A 22,673-nucleotide genomic window follows, 5' to 3' on the forward strand; every position below is an offset into this window, starting at 1 on the left:
TAAGACAGAATAAACTAAGTCCAGAGCCTCAAAATGTAAATTTTGTCTATTTTGCCTCCTGGTCTTAGAGCCAACTCTGCCTCTGAGGGGAGAAATGTGGCTGCTTGAAAGAAGAAACATCAGGGATGGTTTCAGCCTGTTTCAAAGCTGGAGACCCAGGGACAGCTGGAGGGAGCCCAAAGGGGAGAGAGAGGAAGGAAATGAAGTGGGAGAGAGGTTAAAAGAATCTTCTGGCAGGGAAGGGACCTTTTTCTGTTGTCAGGGGGTGCCGTGTGGGTCAGGGCTGGTCCTAGATCTCCATCACCCCCAGGACATGGCTGAGGTCACTTTCCCAGGGGCAGATGAAGGCAGAGATTACTGTTAGGGGAAGGAGCTTTCCTGAGACTGTGTTCTCAAGTTTCCTACTATTGGGGAATTCATGGGGAGAAATGGAAAAATATCTCTAATGCTTGAACAAGTCACTGAGACACCTGAGCTGCAACATGGAGCGATTGTTATGAGATGGTTAGGGAATGAGGGGAAACTGAAGTCAGAGATGTGTCGGAAAGGTGAATTCCCTGGCTGCCCTCCTGGCCAAAGGCTTCATCATCACCACCATAGCCTGAGACCACCGCCTCCACACCCCCATGGACTTCTTCCTCCTCAACCTCTCCCTCTGCGACCCGAGCTCCATCTCCACCACTGTCCCCAAAGCCATGGCCAATTCCCTCTGGGACACCAGGGAGATCTCCTACTCAGCATGTGCTGCACAGCTCTTTTTCTTAGTCTTCTTGATGTCAGCAGAGTATTTTCTCCTCACTGTCATGTGCTACAACCTCTACACTGCCATCTGCAAGCCCCTGCACTACGAGACCCTCCTGGGCAGCAGAGTTTGTGCCCACATGGCAGCAGCTGCCTGGGCCAGTGGGTTTCTCAATTCTCTCCTGCACACAGCCAATACATTTTCACTGCCCCTCTGCCAGGACAATGCTGTGGGACAGTTCTTCTGTGAAATCCCACAGATTCTCAAGTTCTCCTGCTCACATACCTACCTCGGGGAAGTTGGGCTTCTTATGTTAGCATTGCTTTAGGTTTGGTGTGTTTTGTGTTCATCGTGGTGTCTTATGTGCAGATCTTCAGGGCCATGCAGAGGATCCCCTCTGAGCAGGGACGGCACAAAGCCTTTTCCACCTGCCTCCCTCACCTGGCCGTGCTCTCCCTGTTTCTCAGCACAGCCATATTTTCTGACATGAAGCCCCCTTCCCATCTCTTCCCCATCCCTGGATCTTGTGTTGGCAGTGCTGTACTCTGTGGTGCCTCCAGCAATGAACCCCCTCATCTATGGCATGAGGAACCAGGAGCTCAAGGATGCTCTGTGCAGTTACCCAAAGGATCCTGTTTCACTCACCATAACATGACTGTTTTTCTCTACACGGTTCTCAGCGTATATCTCATCCCACCTGTCTGTTTTCTTCCTTTCTGCAATCATACTTTGACACGTTTCTTCAGTTCATACTGCTTCTCTGGAGGTTTCATCTGCCTGTGTCTGACAGGGCCACAGTGCTTAGTGAGGTATGACCTGTCCAAGAACAACTCCTCAATAAAAGGGGATCTCCCATCAAATTAGTGCTTGTTTTCTTCCCCCAGTCGAGTAGTCCTGTCTGTTTTCCCAGAACCACAGGTGGTGAGAGAGCCCTCCCTGTCCTTAGGGAGTTCCAAAGGCCCTCAAGTGCTTGGGCCCGATCGAGGTCTTTGTACCTGGATGGGCCTAAACCAGGACAGGGATCTTACAACACTTTTAAACATGTGAGGGGCAGGTGTGGAGAGGCTGGGGCCAGTGTTTTTTGCATAGTGCTCAGTGACAGGACAAGGAGTAACAGGCACAAGCTGGAACACAGAAAGTGCCACTGCAACACGAGGAAAACTTCTTTACTCTGAGGGTGAGGGAGCACTGGCACAGGTGTAGTGGTTTTGCCTGGGACAAGTTTTGGTAGCAGGGGGTTATAAGGGCTGGCTTCTTTAAACAAAGAGCTGCCAGAAGCTTCCCTGACAGGGCTAATGCCAGTCAGTTCTAAGTTGGATCTGCAGCTGACCCAGGCCTGGCCAATTAATTGGCCCGGCAAATTAGTGACTGAAGTAATGCCTCTGTGATTAACCTATTGCATCAGGCCAGGCTGGGGATTGACCTGATGGAGAGGAACTCCAGGAGAGAAACCTGGGAGTGCAGGTTGATAAAAAACTGACCATGAGCCAGCAACCTGCCCTCGTGGGCAAGAAGGCCAATGGCATCCTGGAGTGCATCAAGAAGAGTGTGAGCAGCAGAGTGAGGGAGGTTCTGCTCCCCCTCTCCTCTGCCATATCTGGAGAGTCCTCATCTGGAGTCCTGTGTCCAGTTCGGGGCTCCATCAGTTCAAGAGTGACAGGGAACTGATGGAGAGAGGTCAGTCCAGGGACACCAAGATGATCAGGGGACTGGAGCATCTTCCTTCTGAGGAAAGGCTGCGGGGCCTGGGGCTGTTCAGTCTGGAGAAGAGGAGACTGAGGGGGGGGAGCTCATTAATATTTACAAACATCTAAAGGGTGTGTGTCAGGTGGTTGGGGCAGCACTTTTTTCTAGCAACAGGACAAGGGGTGATGGGATGAAGCTGGAACACAAAAAGTCCCATTGGAACATAAGATTAGGTGTTTTCAGGTAGGTTGAACATGCAGATGTGCACCTTAGAAGAATTAGCTCAAGGAACAATTGAAATCTCATTGTTTAAGTTTGAAGACTGTTGGAGGATGAATGCGACTCTCCAGGAAAGTGTGATATCCTTTGTTAACCTACTTTTCAGGAGAACTGTATGATGGTTAGTGTAACAATGCTCAGAAAGATACTGGAACAAATAATGTACAGAATACCCAGGGGATGGCGAGTAGTGTGGATTTCTGGAGAGGAAACTGCATCGCACAAACAAGCCTGTGGGAAAGCAACGGGAATTCACAGCACTGGTCTATAGACCCAGGAGACTCATGTAGACCCTTGTGGGCATCAGTTGTGGAACAGGAATTCTCTTTTCTTTTTGAAGGGTTTTTGGTCCAAGGAGAAATTAGCAGTGGTTCAGCATCAAACCAAAGGCTTAAAAGGGTTGCATCCAGAGTGTGTTAAAATTTGTTTTCATTAACTCTGCCAGCAATGGACTGCTCAGTGTATTTATTGACATTTACCAACCTGAGAAGTGCTGTTTGCACTGTGGAGGTCAGACCCCAGAATGTCTCTTGAAACCTGAAAGAGAAGCACCTAAAATTTACTAAAAGCAGGGACATTTGGAGCACCGTTGGTTGTGAGGAGAAAAATGTCCTTTTTATTCCACAAATGATGTAAACTGACATGGAACACAGAGTCAGCGTGGAAGAGCTTTTCCAGTCTACAAAGCAGTGGTGAGGCTTAGGTACTCTAGAAGAAAAAGGTGGACCAACTAAAAAGGATCAGAAGAGACCCATCAAAAATGGTTTAGAAATCAAGAAGACACAGGGGAACAAGAAAGACTGAAAAGACTGAGTTCATACGGGCTGAAGAAAATAGAAGTAAACTGTGACAGCTATTGAGAGCTGTAAAATGCTGATGCAGAAAAGAAATACTCTCGTGAGAAAGCAGCAATCTTGGATTTCAGAGAGGAAAATTCAGGCCAAGTGCTAGGAAAAGGTTTTGAACAGTAAGAAGAGAAGTAGTGAAACATGACTTAGAGGGTTTGTGGAATCTCCATGACTAAAGGCATTTAAAAATAGAGAAACTGTGAGAAATAGCTAAAGTAGAACTGATCCTGCCTCTAGGGAGCAGGATGGACTATCTGGATCATGCTTCCCAGCTTTGTTTTCTATTACCTGTCCTTTTTAATCATGGTCTACATCCCAAGGCTGCAATTACATGCCTTTTCACACTGTCCGCTCCTGTTTAGCTTTCAGGAGAAAGCAGTCACTCTCCCATGTTGATGACTAGCTGTTCTATCAGTTTTACCAAGGTGTCCTCAGAAGATTCCACATACTAAGTTCACATGCGAGGGAAATGCCACTTTTCATGGATGACCATCAACAATTGGAGCACATTACCAGGACTCACGGTCCTGTAGAGTGTTCAGTCATTCCATTGGATTCAGCTAAAACCCTTATTTCAAATGCTATTCCAGCTTTTGTATTCTTTTAGTTAATTATTTGCAGCATAGTCTAAAATGTTTGGAGCCTCTGGGCTGCAAGAGGGAAGAAGTAGCTCTGACATCCAGATTTCCCCGTTTCAATCTGGAGTAGGGCCCAGTAAGCAAGCTGATTGGTTTTGCATTATTCATATGGCATCTCTTTGGATGATTCTGAAGCGATTCGTACGCTGCTGTAGAAGGCAGAGCCCTGATGTCTGTCAGTGTGCGCTGGGATTTCTCATTTTATTTGCAAAAGTGATACAAATTCCACATCTTACAGTTCTTGGTCAAAAAGTTCCATTATCCTCTCTGGAGCAGGTCTTATACAAAGAAAAAGCACACCAAGCACAGCTATTCTATTACTATTGTGCTGCTCCCTCAGCTCCCTGGGACCCCCCTCTGCTTCCAGGGACTGATAAGGATTGCATTAGTTCCAGTAATTCGTGACTTGATCCCCATCCACTACTGTCTGTTCTCCTCCAGAGTCCCGCTTCGAGTCCCACCAGTGCCAGAGCTCTGTCTCATAGTAATGGCTCCAGCTCATCTTGGCTGAGGCATTGCTGCACATTTGGGCTGAAGCACCCCAGCTTTGGCACCAGACAAGCCTGGAAACTTGCTACCAGGTGCCCAAGGCCCTGCCTGTGCAGAGGCTTTGCCTCAGAGCAAAATGGCATGGACAAAAGATTTCTGAAAGCCTTTCTTGCCCCGACACCCAGGAGGAAATGCCTTCGTTCACTACATTATCACCCTCCTAGCTTGGACAAACCTAGGTTGTTGTTCTTTTTGCCTTCCTGGTGTGCTGTCTCGTATGGGAACAAGTGATTCTCACAGCCAACTCTTTTTGCAATAACAGAAATGCCACAGGGCATGAGTCTGTCCCCAGATGTGGGAGGGAATATCAGTGATTGCTTCAGCCTGTTTCCCAGCAGATTGTGCTGGAGCCCCAGGAGCCCCACCTGAGGGAGCCTAGAGGGGCAGAGCAAGTGCTGCCATGGGCTGGTCCTCTGCTGCTGAGCTGGGCCAGGCTCCTGGGATGGAGAGAGCCCATGAGACCTGGGCAGTGCTTATGAGAGACAGCTCTGCCCAGGAGCAGCTCCCGTGCAAGAGGCAGAAGTGCCTGCAGGCAGCGAGAGGAGTGGAGTGAGGCAGAGAGATGGGACAGGCATTGGAGAGTGGGAGGCTGCTGAGAGCTGACTGAGCAACAGATCTTCCCTGTCCTTAAGGTGGTAAGTCTCTGGCTGTAGGATGGTGCAGGTGTGGGTCCTGGAGGGATGTCCCAAAGCTGGTACATCTCACAGCTGACAGGCTTGGTCAGGAGGTGTCTCACAGTTTCTGTGCTGTGGAGGGGAAGAACATGATCCAGACAGGGCTTGGCTGCTGCAGCATCGGAGGGACGGGGCAGAGCAGGAGCCCTCTCTCAGGTATGTCTGCGGTGTTCTGCTGTCAAGAAGTTGGGTCAGGACTGTTCACAGCTCCAGGTGAGCACTAGCAGATTCCAGGAGACGTTTCAAGAGGAAGATCAAGGCAGGGTTTACTCTAAAGAGAGGGAGTTTCCCCAAGTGGGTGTTTTCGGTTTCCTTCTCTGAGAGTGGGGGTCCAAGTGTGTGGTAGGAGTGGAAAAGAGAAGTAGAAAAGGACCTGTCAAGTTGAAATAAGTCCCTGAGACGTAACTTTGAGTGGTCAGTAGGTCTGCTAAAAGCCTCCTAAAGTGCCTCAGCCACTTCCCTGGCTTTGGACAGTACCAGCATCACCTTTGCTGGACCCATCAGGTTGCTCCAACCTTTTGAACCTCCAGACTGGAACATGTGCCCAGCCAGTGCCCCATAAACAGGCAGGTTTCTGGAGGGCCCAGGGGAGTGCAGAGAGGTTGGGATGGGGTCTGTGATCAGGGAAAAGACACGGGACAGGGAAACATCTCCTAGAAGGAAAATCTTCTGTCAGCAGAAGGAGAGGAAACGAAACATAAAATGTTTTGGGAGGGAGAATTGGGAAAATCCTGTGTCATCCCCTCCAATGCAGAGCCCTTCCTCTGAGCAAGCCCCCTGGCCTCCTCACCCATCAAAGCCTCTGCCCTCAGGGCCCTGGGCACAAGGCTTGACCTTCCTTCTCTGCCGACAGAGCTCCAGCAGAGCCGTGGGGCAGCTCTCCAGCCCCATGCCCAGGTCTCTCTGCAGAGCTCGGGGCTGAGAGCAGCTGCCCAGCACGGATGGGTCTGGGAGGTGTCAGGCTGGGGAGGGTCAGGCTGTCCCGAGTGCCCGGCTGCCTCTGCCCTGGCCTCTCACACAGACTCTCACTCAGTTTTCCTGTCTCTGCACTTGCCTGTGTGATGGTTGTCTTGTTCTCTCAGTCAGACTCTCTAGGGATGGGAGTTTCAGCTGCCGAGTCACACACTGATCTGTGGGTGCAGTTATGTGGGAGTGTGCGTGGGAACAAGTGTCCCAGCTTTCCTCTGACCTGTGGGGCTGGGGAACGAGCTGGTTTTCCTCTGTAGAGATCATCGTTAGGACCCTTGGCTGCCTCCTCAAAGTGGCCTTCCAAGCAGTGAGCTGCCTGCAGGATATAAACCTGTCCCACAGCAGCTTGGTGTGATCTGAAAGCCCCAAAGAGACCCAGAGCCTTTAGAGCTGAGGAAATGCTTTGTGGCTGGTGAGTGAGCTCTGTGTGTCCTTGACTGAAATGGAGTGAGACTTTTTGTTGCCTGCCATGGATCCCTCTGCTCTCAGCAGTCTCTGGTGGCTTTTCAGGATCACATGGGATTGTGATCACCTTCCACTTCTGAAAGAGGCCAGCCCAGGGAATCAGAGAACTGGACAGAAGGGGAAACCAGCTCCCTTTGCTCTGCTCTAAGCCACAGGCAAGTCTTTTGCCTTGCAGGGCTCCCTCTCTGCTCCGTGAGTACAGCACAACTGCTGAGGGTTTCTGACACCCAAGAACACTCCACATGGGAGATGGTGTCAAAAGAACAAGAACTCAGTTGCCTTCTCCATTCTTTAGTGCTGTGAGTGCAGATGCTGACAAGCCCTTCTGCATCAGGAGCAATTCCACCTGACAAATCAAACATCAGGACTGGCCTCTGCCCCTACCATCCCCATGAACCAACTTCAGGGCAGGGCTGGCTGGTAAGAGCCCATGGGCAGAGGCTCTGCTCTTCATGGCACTTGAGCTGGGCTCTAGCCTTAGAGCTGAAGGAAGGTCTCCTTGAAAAGGAAAAGGGCTCTGTATGTGATAGGGGAAGGTCTGTGAGAAATGGCTTTGATTTTGCTCTGAGAAGCCTCTTCTAACTTGTCACTTTTTCTCCTGCAACAGCCCCACATGCCTAAAAACAGCAGATGTCCAACAGCTCCATCACCCAGTTCCTCCTCTTGTCATTTGCAGACAGGAGGGAGCTGCAGCTGCTGCACTTTGGGCTCTTCCTGGGCATCTACCTGGCTGCCCTCCTGGCCAATGGCTTCATCATCACCGCCGTGGCCTGCGACCATCGCCTCCACACCCCCATGTACTTCTTCCTGCTCAACCTCTCCCTCCTTGACCTGGGCTCCATCTCCACCATTGTCCCTAAAGCCATGGCCAGTTCCCTCTGGGACTCCAGGGCCATTTCCTACATGGGATGTGCTGCACAGGTGTTTCTGTTTGTCTTTTTCATGTCAGCAGAGTATTTCCTCCTCACTGTCATGTGCTACGACCGCTACCTTGCCATCTGCAAGCCCCTGCACTACGGGACCCTCCTGGGCAGCAGAGTTTGTGCCCACATGGCAGCAGCTGCCTGGGGCTGTGGGTTTCTCTATTCTCTCCTGCACACGGCCAGTACATTTTCCCTACCCCTCTGCCAGGGCAATGCTGTGGACCAGTTCTTCTGTGAAATCTCCCAGATCCTTCGAATCTCTTGCTCTGATACCTACCTCAGGGAGTTTCAGCTCCTTGTGTTTAGTGCTTGTGTCTTTTGGGGGTGTTTTGTGTTCATTGTTCTGTCCTACGTGCAGATCTTCAGGGTGGTGCAGAGGATCCCCTCTGAGCAGGGACGGCACAAAGCCTTTTCCACCTGCCTCCCTCACCTGGCCGTGCTCTCCCTGTTTCTCAGCACTGCCACCTTTGCCTGCCTGAAGCCCCCCTCCATCTCCTCCCCATCCCTGGATATGGTGATGGCAGTGCTGTACTCGGTGGTGCCTCCAGCAGTGAACCCCCTCATCTACAGCATCAGGAACCAGGAGCTCAAGGACTCTATTAAGAAAGTAATTTCATGGCTATTTCTCAGCAGTGAGAAAGCTCTCAACACTCTGCACAAATGAATCCCAGCATGTCCCATTACAGGCCTCTGTGTCTTGCTGGTTTATATTTGCTGGTGAGCATTCTCATGATCAGCAATGTCATTGTCAGAGGTGACTCTCATCATGTCTGTAATAAAGTGTGATGTCCCTGGTGCACTGGGCTCTTCTTCTAAAGCTGGTGAACAGCAGCAGAGGTATGTATCCAAAGGCTGTCCCACACATGAACTTGTAGGTGGTGTCCTTAAAGAGGGGAGCCTGGTCCTGCTTGGAGTAACAGTGACGCTGGCTCAAGGTCAGAGCCTGAAGTCCTTGCTGTCCTGGTGCTCCAGCAGGCCTGAAGATGGCTGAAGAAGAGCTGGTGCCCCACACTCTCTTAGTGCGGTCTTCTCTCCTGAAGGGTGGTATGGAGAGGAAGGCTGGGACCCTGTGTCAGGGCTTTCACTGAGGGAAGCGTGACCCAGCAGCCATGTCAAGTCACTGCTGTCTATGTGCCCAGCACATGTCCGTCACACGGTCTCCCCCCACCCTGCTGTGTGCTGGCTCCTACCCCCAAACTCATCCCCAGTCTCATACCTTTGTGGCTCTCCCTTCCTGAACTGGCCATTTACCACAGTCCAGACTTGGGCTGATCTCTGACATCCGTCTACACTGTCAGAACATCAAACCCTTCCCAGACTGACTGTGGATTGTGGCTGGCTGCAGACAAAATCCAGCCTGGCTGGATGCTGGAGAGGGCTACCAGAACAGGAGGGTGCCAGGGGACGGGACACTGTGGTCTGCTGTCACAGCAGGCCAGCAGGACATTTCCCCACCCTGGCTGCACCTTCCCCTGTGTGGTGCCTGCACAGTTGGGCTGGGAGGCAGCAGGATGCATCTGGCAAAAGGGTGGGAATGTGAATTCAGGGGACAGCATGGCTGGGAGGTCTGACTGTAGCCCCTCTGCAGCCAGAGCAGTTCCTCACAGCCATGACAGGAGTTGCTGCTGCTCAAGGGCTCAGGGGTGTCTTGAGGGGACCCAAGACACGTGGCAAGAGTTGTCTCCCTGCACTGCACCTCACGATGCCTCCTGTGTCATCCTCCTCACTCAGGAGCAGCACTGGGTGTGTTTCTCCCTACCCAGGTGTGAAGGGAAGCTGCTGGTGGTCTTCTCTGCTGATCCCCATGTCCCAGCATCATCTCACAATCATGACCACAAGCCTTCTGCAGAGCAGGAAGGAAAAGGAAATCAATCTACCTATATTGTCCATCCCAGCCCAGGATACTGACAGGCCCCTGGCCACCAGGATACTGGTGGTTGTCTTTGCTGCAGGAGCACATGGAGAGCTCACGTTCAGCTTGTTGTTCACCAGAAAACTAAGGTCCTTCTCTGCAAAGCTGGTTTCTAGTTGTTGCCCTCCAGCACATCACTGTGAATGGTGTTACTGCTACCTGGGCATTTCTCCTCATTGAACTTGATGAGGTTCCCCTCTGCTCATTTCTCCAGCCAGCTGAGGTCCAGCAGCACAATCATCTTGTGTATCAGCTGCTCCTCTCAGTTTCAGGTCGCTGGCCAGCCTGCTGAGTGTGAGCTGTGCCCCATAGTCCAGGCCAGTAATGAAGCTGCTAAACAGGGCTGGCTAGTTGGCCTTGGTATCAACTCTCCATGTACAGCTGTAGTGAATGTACAGCTGTGGTGAATGACCTTCAGCTGGATTGTGTATCTCTGGTCACATCCTTCTGATCCCAGGTGTTCGTCCAACTTCCAAACTACCTCACTTTCCACTTACCTGGTCCATACTTCACCAGCTTGTCTATGAGGATGTTGTGGGAGAGTGCCAGAAGCCTTACTAACTACCACACCCATTGCTCTTCTTCCATCCACCACCCTCCACCACCCTATGATGTCAGGTAGTGGAAGCTGCCAAGTTGCTTCACCTCATTTTCTTTTCCATAAACTCTTGCTGACTCGTCCCAGTCATGTTCCTGTCTGTCGCTTGTCTGCAAACAGTTGGCAGAACTAATTTCTCCATCACCTTCCCAGGCACATGGGGAAGGCTGACTGACTACCTGGAGTCTCCTCATCATCCTTCTTTAGGATCCAAGTAACAGTTACTTTCTGCCAGTCCTCTGGAACCACAGTCCAGCTTCACCATCCTTCAAAGGGAACTGAAAGCAGGCTGGGAACGACATTGGCCAGCTCCTTCAGCACTCATGGCTGCATCTGTCCCGCCCCACAGAGTTGTTTCTATCCAATTTGCCTACATGTTCCCTAACATGATCCTCTGCCACTCAGAGTAAGTCTTTCATGCCTCCAGTGTAGTATCGGCTCCCCTCAGTTTCACATGTTATTGGTGAATACCAGCCAACAGCAAGAGCTGAGGTCATTGATCCAAAGACACCCTTAGAGAGCCTAAGACTCTGCCCACTTCCTCATGCTGGGTGCAAGTTCTTTATCTCCCAGCAAGATCTTTCCCTCACTGGTCTCTCTGACCCTCAGGCACAACCTCACCCAGCCTGTTGCCCGTCCCATTGAGGAGCTCCGGGCACTCAGGCAGCTGCTTCAAGCTCATCTCAAGCAGCAGGTGCACAGAGAGAATCCCCCACGTGTTGTTCCTGAAAAGCTCCTTGAGTACAGGCATCTGTTGCAGATAAGTGGAATGCAACTCGCTCAAAAGAGAGAGGGAGCAGTACTGAGGCAAAATAATAACCTGAGTGCAACACGTTTGATGGGATGTAACAAAGTTGGGCAGTGGTTTGACAAGGTTCAGGAAGTTTGATGTCAAGCCTCACTTGATAAATTCCTGCACGGAAGAAACTTAGAAAGGTAGAATGATTCACACAGAAACAGATTCACGTGGGGACACAAAGAGTAAGGAAGACCCTCCCAGTGAGTCACAAGGTTCAGAGCGGACCCCCTTGCTTTCTAAACTCTTTACCCGGCCAAGGTGTGGATCCAATCCAATCTGCATCAATCTTAGTCTCAGACCTGAAACACAGTTTATTCCTAACAGAGTTCTCTGAACAGTGTTTATACCTCTATTGAGCAGCTACATGGATTAGCAGTGTTTCATTAGTTAATTCAGCATGCTGTCAGTCCCTCACCCAGGATCTGTCGCAGGGAAAGAATCTCTCTGCCTTGGGGAAGGAAGGGTCTTTTAGTCTCAGGTAAGGAATCCCTAAGGTTAACTGGCAGCCCTTGCTCAAGGGGAGAGTCACGTGCTGTGCAGCCCAGCTGCAGTTGGGGAGTGCTCAAACTGAGCCCATCCTGAGGGTGATATTTATGGAGTGCAGTAGTTGGCTGCTAGTCAATAGTATAGACAAGAGATGTCTTTGTTTTAGCTCAGGAATCTTGTTCTGTCCTTTGGTTGTTTTGCCTTATTGGATTTGAAAGAGACTTTCCAAAATATCTTTCCAAGGCACCTTCACTCCGTGCCATGAGCCCAGGGCTCCCCAGCACACAGGCTCACCTCACATGTGAGGCCTGCTGCTTCTTAGTCAGCCTGGACCCAAGGACGGTTTGGAGTCACATGTATCCACCACAGCCAGGCAACCAAGGAACCCTGTGCCCACTTCTTCTGTACCTTCCACCACTCACGTTACAACCCGAGATCTTCTGGACACCTACCACATCCAGATGTGCTGGGATGTCATACAGCTTGCTACAAAGCCCAGACGTGCTGTTGTGTTACACAGCCCTGTTGCAGTGCGCACAAGAGCTGTGATGTCACACAGCACTGTAGCAGTTCCCATCTGTGCTGTGATGTGACACAGGACTTCTGCAATGTCCACATGTGCTGTGATGTCACACAGCCCCATGGAAGTGCCCAGGTGGGCTGTCATGTCACAGAGCCCCATTACAAAACCCAGATGTGATGTGATGATAAACATCCCTGTTGCACTTCCCAGATGTGCTGTGATGTCACACAACACTATTACAGTGCCGAAATGTTCCGTGATATCACAGAGCAATGCTGCAGTGCCTAGATATTCTGTTGTGTCACAGACTCCTACTGCAGTTCCCACATGTGCTGTGATGTCTCACAGCCCACATGCATTGCCCACATGTGCTGTAATGTCACACAGCACTGTTTCAGTGTCCAGTTGTGATGTGATGTTCTAGAGCACTGTTGCAGTGTCCAGATGAGCTGTTCTGTCACAAAGCACTTTCATAGTCCCCAGATGTGCTTTGCTGTCACAGAGACCTGCTACAATGCCCAAATGTGCCGGGATGTTACACAGTCCTGTTTCAGTGCCCAGATATGTTGTGATGTCACACAGTCCAACTGCAAAGCTACATATGCTGTGATGTCACATAGTCCATTTGCATGTTCAAGCTGTGATGTCACAAAGAACTGTGGAAGTGCTCAGAAGTGCTGTGATGTCACAGAGCATTAAGTAGCCAGTAGTGATGTGTTCTCACAGGAACTGTTGCGGTTGCCATATGAGCTGTGATGTCACAGAGAACTGTTGCAATGCCCAGATGTGCTGTGATGTCATCCAGCCCTGTTGCAATGCTCAAGTGTTGTGTTTTGTCACACAATGCTGTTGCAGGTACCAGATGTGATGCCACACAGCCCCATTGCATGGCCTAGTTGTGCTGTAATATCACTGAGCATTAAGTGTCCAGTTGTGATGTGATGTCAAGAGTTGTGTCATTGCAGTTGCCGTATGAACTGTGATGTCACAGAGCACTGTAGCAGTGCCCAGATGTGCTGTGATGTCACAGACCACTTTAGGAGTGCCCAGAATTGCTGTGATGTGACACAACCCCATTGTAGTTCCCAGATGTTCTAGATGTCATAGAGCACTGTTACAGTGCTCTGTGACATCACAGCACATCTAGGTGCTGAAACAGTTCTCTGTGACATCACAGCTCATATGGCCACTGAAACCGTGCTCTGTGACATCACAGAACATTTGGGAACTGCAACAGTTCTCTGTGACATCAGAACCCATCTCGGAACTGCATCTGGTTTGTGTGACATTGGAGCACACCTGGGCACTGTAACAGTTCTCTGTGACATCTGTCACTGGACAGTACAGAAAAAATATCATCCCCTCCCCTGACACCCACCCTTTAGGTACTTGTACACTCACACCTGAACCTGCTCTGGGGCAACTTGAGTCCCTTTCCTCTTGTCCTGTCATTCATTACTGGAGAGAAGAGACCAACTCCCACCTCATTTGGAGTTCGAACTCCGAACTCTCCTGCCAGGGAGTTGCAGAGACTGCTCCTGTCTCTCCTCAGCCTCCTCTTATCCAGGCTCAACATCCCCTCCCCAGCACCCTTGTGCTCCAGCTCCCTTCCGTGCTCTGCTGCCCGGCTCTGGCCACGCTGCAGCCCCTCAGTGTCCCTCTGGCAGTGAGTGAGGGGCCCAGCACTGAACACAGCCCTCGAGCTGCAGCCTCACCAGAGCCCAGCACAGGGGACAATCCCTGCCCTGCTCCTGCTGCCACCCCAGTGCTGATCCCAGCCAGCAGGGAGGAATTGCTGGGTGGATGCTGGTGCCCATGCAGCTCAGAATTACCACGGCAGGTGATGTGGGTCACATCTCGCAGCTCGTCGCACGACCGCGGGTTCCAGGGATCGGAGGGACACAGCCAGAAGGAGCCGTGTCTCTCCTCACACTCCACACGGTCCAGCCAGGCGGGGCCAGACACTCTGCCCCGTGGCCATTGTGTATCCAGAGTCCCTTCCTTCCCGCAGCCCAGCTCCTCGCACGCCAGTGACACCGTTTTGGGGGTCATGGAGTTGGAGCAAACGCTGCCCCACGTCCCGTTGTAGAAAACCTGCAGGCGGCCGGAGCAGCCGTCGCTGCTCTCCAGCCTCAGGGCCGTGAACTCTGGCAGGGGAGGGAGACGAGTCCCTGAGGGCCGCACACCGCTGCCCTTGCCGCCCACCCCCAGGCACAGCTGAGCTCCCCAGGGACCCCGGCGGCCCCGGGGCTGCCCGTGCCTGGCTGTGCGCAGGACGTGCCCGCGCAGGAGCTCAGCGGCAGCCCGGGCCAGCGCTGGCCGTGCCCGGCTCTCCTGCTGGCCCGGCCTCCCTGAGCACCAGCCTCCCGCCACAGCTCCCGCCACGCACCCGAGCAGACGGCTCCGGCGTCCTCTTTGTGCCCGCAGTCGTGCCGCCCCCAGGGCCCGGCCGGGCAGTCCCAGAGAGCGGCTTCGGCCCCGGAGCAGTTGACGCCGTCCAGCCAGATGTGCCCGGAGCCCTCCCCAAAGGCGGCAGAGCCCGGCGCCTCCACGGCCTCTCCGCAGCCCAGCTGCCGGCACACGACGGCGGCATCGGGCAGGTCCCAGCCGTAGTCGCAGACGCTGCCCCAGCTGCCCTGGGAGTAGATCTCCACTCTCCCAGCGCAGCGCCCGGGCCCGTTAGCCAGCCGCACGCGCCGGCTCCCTGCGGCGGGGATGGAGCCCAGATGGCGGCGGGGGCCGGCTGCCCACCCACCCTGTGCCCCGGTGGGCCCGTGGGGACACTCACCCTGGCAAACCACCCCCACGTCCTCCACGACCCCCGCTGCCGGCCAGGAGACGTTGCAGAGGCTCAGCTGGGCCTCGTGCCCCTGGCACCGCACCCCTCGCAGCCCCACGGGGCCCGGCCCTCGCTCGGCCTTGGGCGGGTTGTAGGCCATCTCTGCCTCTCCACACCGCAGCTGCCGACACGCCACACGGGCCTCCGCCACGTCCCACTGCTCAGACAGGACTCTGCCCCACGTCCCGTGCTGGAAGATCTCCACTCGCCCGGTGCACCGGCTCCCTCCCCCCACCAGCCGCAGGGACCCGGAGCCAGCGGGGCCTGGGGAGTCGTGGAATCACCGATCATGGACTCACACAACCCTTTGGGCTGACGGGAAAAGCCCCTGAAGCTGCTGCAGCCCCAGCCCTGCCCTCACCCTGCCCAGCCCAGCACTGACCCACGGCCCTCAGCACCTCAGCCCCACGGCTTTGGGATCCCTTCAGGGCTGGGCTCAGGTTTCCCTAGAGCAGGCTGAGATTGGAGCTGAGGTGCTCGGTCAGTGGTGGGTTTGGCAGGGTGAGGGCAGGGCTGGGACTGAAGCAGCTTCAAGGCCTTTTCCAACCTAAACCGTTGGTTCTCTGCTGGAGATGGGCCCTGGCAGCCAGTGTCCCTGGCAGGGAGCAGAGCTGAGGAGTCTGCCCCAGCAGAAAGGACAGCTTTGGGGCTGGTGCTCACCAGAAGCCTCAGCCTGGCTCTGTGCCTCACCCCCTGCTCTGCTGCTGCTGCTGGGGGCAGCCAGGCAGCCCCGTGGGGCTGAGATCATGCCTGGGGCTATTTCTGTGTTGCTGGGACAGGGCTGTCTGCAGCCAGAGGGGTGGGATGAGCCCCACAGCCCTGTCCCGCACCCAGCGCCACGGGGGACATCAAGAGAGCCTGAGCCTGGAGGTGGCCCTTGGGGCTGCCCTGGGGGGCAGGGACAACCTGTCTCTGCAGTCCTCAGGGCTTCTGCAGGGGGAAGTGCAGCCTGGGCCTGCCCCAGGTCCACTGCCTTGGGCTGCTGTCATGCCAGGAGACAAAGGAGCGAATCCAGGGTTTGCCAGCCCTCACCTGAGCAGACGACAGCAGCAGCATCCTCATGGGAGCACGGGGAGGCCCCCAGCACGGTCACTGGGCACTGTCCCAGGTGGGCTTCAGTCCCACTGCAGTGGAACGAGTCTCTCCAGACGGGGCCCATTCCTCTCCCAAAACTCCCTCCTCTGGGAAGGGACACGGCAAAGCCACAGCCCAGGCGGCCACAGAGGACGTGGGCGTCGGAGAGGTGCCAGCGGGAGGCACAGAGGCTGCCCCAGGTCCCCTGCACATGCAGCTCCACCCTCCCCTCGCACGCCGTGCTGCCGTTCACCAGCCTGAACCCTGCAAGCACAGAGACAGAGAACAATGGAAGGGGATGGACTTGTGCTCTGGCTCCTTCAGGAGCTGGGGAGAGGTCAAATGGAGGAGAGCTGCCATCCTCCTCCTCCACCTCTTCCCGCATCATTGTGGGGCTGCAGACCCCACATCAGCCCCTCTGTCCTCAGGCCCAGCACGGTCCCTGCCCCGCTGCCCTGTCCCCAGCACATCCCTGGTGTTTTACACCCCAGTGAGAGTCCTTACGTGTGCAGCTGAGCCAAGTAGCAGCTCTGGGGGTGCAGAGCTGGTCTCTGGGGGCTCCCTGGGGCACAACTGGAGGAAGGGTTCATTCCCTGCACACTGCAGCTCTCTGTCCCACATGGCACCGGTGCTGGCTCCATCACGAGCTGCCCCTTGGATGTTCAGGGCTGCCCCACACTGCAGCTCCCTGCAGACCACAGCAGCAGCTCTGGCACCAAAGGCTGAGGCACAGACACTTTTCCACTTCTCCCCATCATGGATCTCCACGTGTCCTGAGCAGTCATTGTCCCCTCCGACCAGCCGGACAAACCCTGGAGCAGACAAATCCCCTGTGAGTTCCCAGAGCCTGCTGGCAGTTACCTGCCCTCATCCCACCTCATCTCCAAGGAGGCCACAAAGCGCCCCACAAGCTCTGCAGCAGCTCCCAGTGGATGCCGCTGTCACAAACACACCAGGAACAGTTCTGGGCTGCAACAGCTCCCACGGTAAGGACGGGCACTGAGGACAGTGCAAGTGCTGGCAAAGCTCCTGTGGCACAGGGCAGCTGGGGCTGGGGTAGGCAGGAAAGGTGCAGCAACAGGTCACCCCAACTGCATGGCATGTGTTTCTGTGGGATGCAGCTCAGAGGGTCACACTGGCAGAGGAATAAGGTGCCAATAGCCCCAAAGTCCCTTGTTGTCTCCTGCTGTTCCCCAGGGCTGTGGGTGCCTCTGGCATGGTGGGACCTGGCCCGTGGCAATGCCAGACTGCTCCTGGCTTAGTGGGAGGAGGAAGATGGGAACTGAGACACAATGGGGCAGGGAGGAGGCAGGGCAGGCACCGACTGAGAGTGAGCTGAGCAACCTCAGGGTCCAGGTTTGTGATGAGAACCCGGGCTGGGTTCCTATTGCCCTTTGTCGGGACTGGAGACACCAGCAACACCAGCTGCAGCTTGGCAGTGTGACCAGCCAGCCTGGACCCTGCTCTCACACACACTCATTGCTCCTGGAGGACACAGCCAGGACCCTTTCTGGCCTCTTACCTGAACAGCTCACCCCAGCGTCCATGCTGTGAACACAGTTGTTCTCACCCCATCCGCTGTGTGTACAGTTGGACAGGGCAGGCTCGGAGCCACGACACTGAATATCAATCAACCAAATGGGGCCAGATCCTGGACCGAAATTTCCGTGCCGAAAAGCTTGAACAGCAGACCCACATCCCAGCTGCTTGCAAACCACTGCAGCATCTTTCAAGTCCCAGTTGACACTACAGACAGTTCCCCACTGTGTCCCTCGTGTTCCACCTCCACTCTCCCAGCGCAGCGGCTGCCGCCATCCACCAGCCTCAACTCTGCAGCCCCTGAAACGCCAACACGGGGCTGGTCAGGAGAGCACTGAGCTCCAGATTACAGCTCTGGGGTCCCCCCTGCCCAGCCAGAGGTAAAGGCACCTGAGGGACAGTCCTCCTCATCCTGGGCTGTCCCTGGGGCAGTCTGGGGGTCCATTTTCTCCCCAGCTCTGCAAAGGGCTGAGGCTGCCCAGCAGCAGACCTGCTGTACCATTCACAGCCCCACAGCCTGCAGCACATCCCCACTAATTCAAACCCCCCTTTCCCATATCCCCTCTCTCCTCCCCAGCACAGCAACCCCCGTATGGCCCCGTGCCGCAGCCCCACACCTCCCTCTCCCACCCACACAGGCACAGCATCGACTCCCTTGAGCACCTTCTGCCCCTCGTCCCAGCGGCACCCGTGAAGAAACCGAATTGACAGAGGTATCCCGATGAGCACGCTGGTGCCCACTGGCCCTGGCTGTGGGACAATGGAGCCAGCACTTACCCCTGCACAGCTGCAGCCCGAGGAGCAGCCACAGCACCCGAGGCCACAGGAGTCCCTCCGTGCCCATCCTGAGCCTCCTGCCCCGCGGGCACAGCCCTGCTGCTCCCCACTCCCCGGCACGGCTCCCGCACCCTCGTGGGGCTGCTGCTGATGGGAGGGTGAGATCTCTGAGAGATGCCAACGCAGCTGCAGGAGCCAATCCAAGCAGTAGCACCTTTTGAGATGTGATCAGGAGCTCTCTCCCCTCTTACACAGCTCAGCCCGCCAATGAGCTTCTCCAGTGCCCTTCATGCCCATATATGAGGGACACCACGGTCCCAATGCGGGTGCCACGGCTGCTGCCATGGGGCAGAGTTATGGGCCGAGGCAGGTGCAGAGGGGAGATGGGTCTCCAGGCCCTCGACTGGGAGCACTGGGAGCACTGGGAGCACTGAGCATCCCCAGGGTACACTCATCAGAGAACCCACAAGGGCAGCGTCCAGCAGCCCCCGAGCTGTGGGGCTGCACTGGCTCTGTGTTGGGGTGGAAAGGGAACAGCCCCTGCCCTGCTGCAGCCCCTGTGGGACAGCCCTGGGCTGGGGGCAGAGCTGCAGCCCCGGCCTGCAGGAACATCCCTCCTGGAGAGCCTCAGGACAGGGCCCCGGCAGGAGCCGCGCTGGGACACGTCCCCAGCCCGGCAGCAGGAGAGGCCCCAGCGTGTCCCCAGCCGTCCCCGTGTCCCCCAGGGGCCGTTGTTCCCTGCAGGCAGATGCATCGGGAGCTGCAGCTGCAGCTGCACAAACCGCAGCCCCCGCGGCCTCGCAGCACTCGCTGCGCTTCCCCCACAGCGCCCAGCCAGGAAGCCTGAGGTTTCCTCCTGGCACCCAGCCCAGGCACAGCCCCACGGGCCCCGACACACCCCCAGCCCCACTGCTCCTGCCGGGGCTGCTCCTTCGGCCTCGCAGAGACGCCAATCGCAGCTCCTGGCCCCTGGGACGGCCTCGCTGCACATGGATGCTCCACACTGAGCCCCATGGCCGTGGGGGGCACTGCAGGGATGTCACCTCACACCCACATACAGGCACCCCTAACATGTTGTTCTCACTTTCTCACTCCCTTCTGCTGCAGCATCTTCTTCCCCTTCTCCAGTCCGTCCATCACAGAGGCCTTACCTCCATCACTCACTGGCCAGGCCTTGGGCAGCAGCGGGTCCAGCCCTGAGCTGACTGGCCTGGCCCTGCCAGATACAGGGGAAGCTCCTGGCAGCTCTTTGTTTAAAGCAGCCACCCCTGGAGCCCCCCACTGCCAAACCTGCCCACACAAACCCACTGCATCCCGTTCCAACAGAGAGATGCTGTGAGCGAGCCAGCTCTGAGGAAGCCTCGCACTCGCTGCTCAATGGGCTGCAGCTGGGACAGAGCAGGTTCAGGCCTGAGATGAAGGGAGAGGAAGCCAAACATTTCCAGAGCAACATTGCAAGCATAGACACCACCAGCAACAGCAGGAATGACACATATCCTGACAAAGACAGTTTCACAAAGAAAAGCAAAGGCTGTGTGTGGCAGCAAAGGGGAACAACATTTCCTTCTCTCCTTCCCTTTGACTCCTGCTGCCCAGCCCCTTTGTGGGAAGAAGGGCCTCAGGATGCCCTGCAGGTGCTTTGGAAGACAAATGACTCAATGACTTCTTCTTCCTCTGGGCTTGTGTTGCTGAGCAGGGCACCCCAGGGCATGGAATCCCCCTGGGGTCAGCTTGGGGCAGCTCTTCTGGCTTTGTCCCCTGCCAAGCTCTGGCCCAGCCCCAGCTGATTCCCCAGAGGCTGTGCTGCCATTCAGCAGCATCTCCACCGGCTGGAGAGTTGGGCAGAGAGGAACCTCCTGAGGTTCAACAAGGACAAGTTCAGAGTCCTGCAGTGGGGGAGGAACAACCCCCTGCACCAGGACAGGCTCAGGGTGACCTGATGGAGAGCAGCTCTGCAGAGAGAGACCTGGGAGTGCTGGTTGATAAACTGAATGTGAGCCAGCAACGTGCCCTCGTGGGCAAGAAGCCAATGGCAGCCTGGGGGCATCTAGAGTATGAGCAGCAGATCAAAGGAGGTTCTCCTCCCCCTCTCATCTGTAGGTGTCCAGCTCTGGGCTCCCCAGCTCCAGAGGGACAGGGAACTGCTGGAGAGAGGCCAGTGCAGGGCCACCAAGATGATCAGGGGACCAGAGCATCTTCCTTACGAGGAAAGGCTGCGGGACCTGGGGCTGTTTAGTCTGGAGGAGACTGAGGGGGTGAGGGAGTCCCAGACAAACTACCCAGGGAGGGTGTGGAGGCTCCTTCCTTGAAGCTCTTCAAGACCCACTTGGACACTGTTCCCGTGTGATTCTCTGATACTCATTGAATTACAGACGGTCTCATTAGCTACAAAATACATCTTTATTAAAACCAGAAACAGACTTAAATCCACAAGCAGTATCTGCCCTTCCTCCCCAGCACGCCCGGCTTCCACACACCCCTCAGCTCCTGTACCCCCCTCTCCCCATCTGTAAAGCCAGAGGGGCACCAGGAGCCAGCCAGGGCGCTGAGAGTTCTCCCCTGTGGGCAGTGGAAGCCCAAGAGGCCACGTGCTCGATGTTCTCGGTGCAGGCGACAGTGAGCAGCACGGGCAAGGACACAGAATGGAGCTGGATGCCTGAGCCGTGAGCAGGAGCTGCAGGCCCCAGCAGAGGCGACAGATGCTGCGCTGGTTCTCCACTGGGCCGTTCCTGGAGCACACACCCAAGGCCACGAAGCCCCCGAGCAGCAGGTAGCCTGCGGGAGAGCAGAAGCATGGGGCAGGCACCACCCAGCAGGCTCAGCCGGGCTGACAGGAGCTGCTGAGCTGCACCCGCAGCGCTGCAGGGAAACCTGACGCCGGAGCCCACGTCTCTCAGAGCACCAGGGCAGCGGCTGCGGCAGCCACGGGGGCAGGAAGCCCCGGCTGTTCTGCAGCACATTGCAGCTCCAGGAGGAGACACACGCAGTGCAGAAACAGCCAGTCCAAAGGGCTCGGTGCCTACCTAGGAGGTACTGCCAGTAGGCTGCAGATCTCCTGCAGGATCTTGAAGATCAGCTGCCGCAGGCTCTGTGAGAAACACCACCCTCGGAACAGCAACAAGGACGTGGCACTTTCCTAGCAGAGGAGATGGCAAGTTGAGGACAGGCAGTGGGCAGCCGTGGCTACCTGCCTCCAGCTGCTGAGCCCTTGCCCTGCAGAGCCAACGGGCACTACCCACGCAGCCCTCCTTGTCCCCAGCTCATGGGGTGAAGGAGGTGACACCTGCTCAGCCTGTCCCCACAGAACAACAACCACAGGCCAAGGAAGTAAAGCAGGAACAGCTTAGGGTCAAAGCCTGGACACGGAGTGTGTCCAGGCAGAGAGGAACCCTGGCACGGTGCCGTCTGGGCTGAGCTCCATCCTGCCACATGGTCAGAGGGACAGGGAAGGGACAGAACCTGCCACAAGTGCCCCAGATTCCCCTGCTTTCTATCCCATGGGCAAACACTGGCTTGTGTGAAAAGCTGCTGCAAGTATCCCCTGTGGGCTTTAGGAGGAGCTTCCATTTAAACATAACTAACATATTTCCCTGTTAATGTGAGGGAGCCCTGGCCCAGGCTGCCCAGGGAGGGTGTGGAGGCTCCTTCTCGGCAGGTTTCCAAAGCCACCTGCACATGTTCCTGTGCCCCTGACCAAGCAGAACCTGCTTTAGCAGGGGGTTGGGCTGAAGGATCTCTAAAGGTTCCCCATCATTCTGTGACTCTGTGGGGAGCAGCCAGGCCCTGTCTCCAGCTGCCACAGTCACGGCTGGACGTGGCCTTCCCTGCAGAGCCCCACACAGCCCAACAGTCACATCACTTCACAGGCATCACAGGATCACAGGATCATTTCAGCTGGGAGAGACCTTTCAGCTCTTGGAGTGCAGCCTTTGTCCCAGCCCCATCACCCACCAGCCCATTTCCCTCAGTGCAACACCCACTCGGCTCTGAAACCCCTCCAGGGACGGTGACTCCAGCAGCTCCCTGGGCAGCTGTTCCAAGGCCTGACAGTCCTGTCAGCAAAGAAATTCCTCCTCACATCCAGTCTGAACCTCCCCTGGCACAACTTGAGGCTGTTTCCTCTTCTTCTATTGCTTGTTATCAGGGACAACAGACTGACCCTCACCTCGCTGCAGCTTCCTTTCAGGTAGATGTAGAAAGTGAGAAGGTCTCCCCTGAGCCTTCTGTTCTCCAGGCTAAACAGCCCCAGTCCCCCCAGCCCTTCCTCATCTGAGACGTGCTCCAATTCCTTTCCTAGCTTGGTAGCTGCTTCTGGATCCTCTCCAGCACCAATATGTCCTTCTTGTAGAGAGA

At 55.5% G+C, this 22,673-nt stretch overlaps 2 protein-coding genes and 1 pseudogene across 2 annotated transcripts; 2 read left to right on the plus strand and 1 right to left on the minus strand.

The window, feature by feature from the left end:
• The first annotated feature begins 560 nt into the window (after window positions 1–560).
• On the plus strand, window positions 561–1,397 carry LOC133629441 (olfactory receptor 14J1-like; annotated as a pseudogene).
• A 6,083-nt stretch (window positions 1,398–7,480) lies between these two features.
• LOC133629442 (olfactory receptor 14C36-like) lies at window positions 7,481–10,673 on the plus strand. The gene is made up of 2 exons (XM_062020074.1): window positions 7,481–8,380; window positions 10,593–10,673. The coding sequence occupies exons 1-2, from the start codon at window positions 7,481–7,483 to the stop codon at window positions 10,671–10,673; spliced, it is 981 nt and encodes a 326-aa protein (XP_061876058.1).
• A 196-nt stretch (window positions 10,674–10,869) lies between these two features.
• On the minus strand, window positions 10,870–21,280 carry LOC133629443 (scavenger receptor cysteine-rich type 1 protein M130-like). Its single transcript, XM_062020075.1, has 11 exons — window positions 21,172–21,280; window positions 20,977–21,095; window positions 18,161–18,293; window positions 17,769–17,843; window positions 17,527–17,655; window positions 15,963–16,268; window positions 14,974–15,194; window positions 14,481–14,847; window positions 13,924–14,238; window positions 11,186–11,196; window positions 10,870–11,034 (listed from the first exon to the last, which is right to left on the minus strand). The coding sequence occupies exons 1-11, from the start codon at window positions 21,278–21,280 to the stop codon at window positions 10,870–10,872; spliced, it is 1,950 nt and encodes a 649-aa protein (XP_061876059.1).
• Between the last annotated feature and the right edge of the window lie 1,393 nt (window positions 21,281–22,673).

Source organism: Colius striatus, unplaced genomic scaffold, assembly GCF_028858725.1.
Source record: "Colius striatus isolate bColStr4 unplaced genomic scaffold, bColStr4.1.hap1 scaffold_45, whole genome shotgun sequence".
Lineage (NCBI taxonomy): Eukaryota > Metazoa > Chordata > Aves > Coliiformes > Coliidae > Colius > Colius striatus.

Coding starts and splice junctions, on each gene's coding strand:
- LOC133629442 (XM_062020074.1), top strand. CDS start 7,481: ATGTCCAACAGCTCCATCACCCAGTTCCTCCTCTTGTCATTTGCAGAC. Junction 8,381..10,592: donor TCAAGGACTCTATTAAGAAA/GTAATTTCATGG, acceptor GACATTGGCCAG/CTCCTTCAGCACTCATGGCT.
- LOC133629443 (XM_062020075.1), bottom strand. CDS start 21,280: ATGTGCTGCAGAACAGCCGGGGCTTCCTGCCCCCGTGGCTGCCGCAGC. Junction 18,294..20,976: donor AGCTCCTGCTCACGGCTCAG/GCATCCAGCTCC, acceptor ATTGTCCCACAG/CCAGGGCCAGTGGGCACCAG. Junction 14,848..14,973: donor GCCCCGTGGGGCTGCGAGGG/GTGCGGTGCCAG, acceptor ACCGGGGCACAG/GGTGGGTGGGCAGCCGGCCC.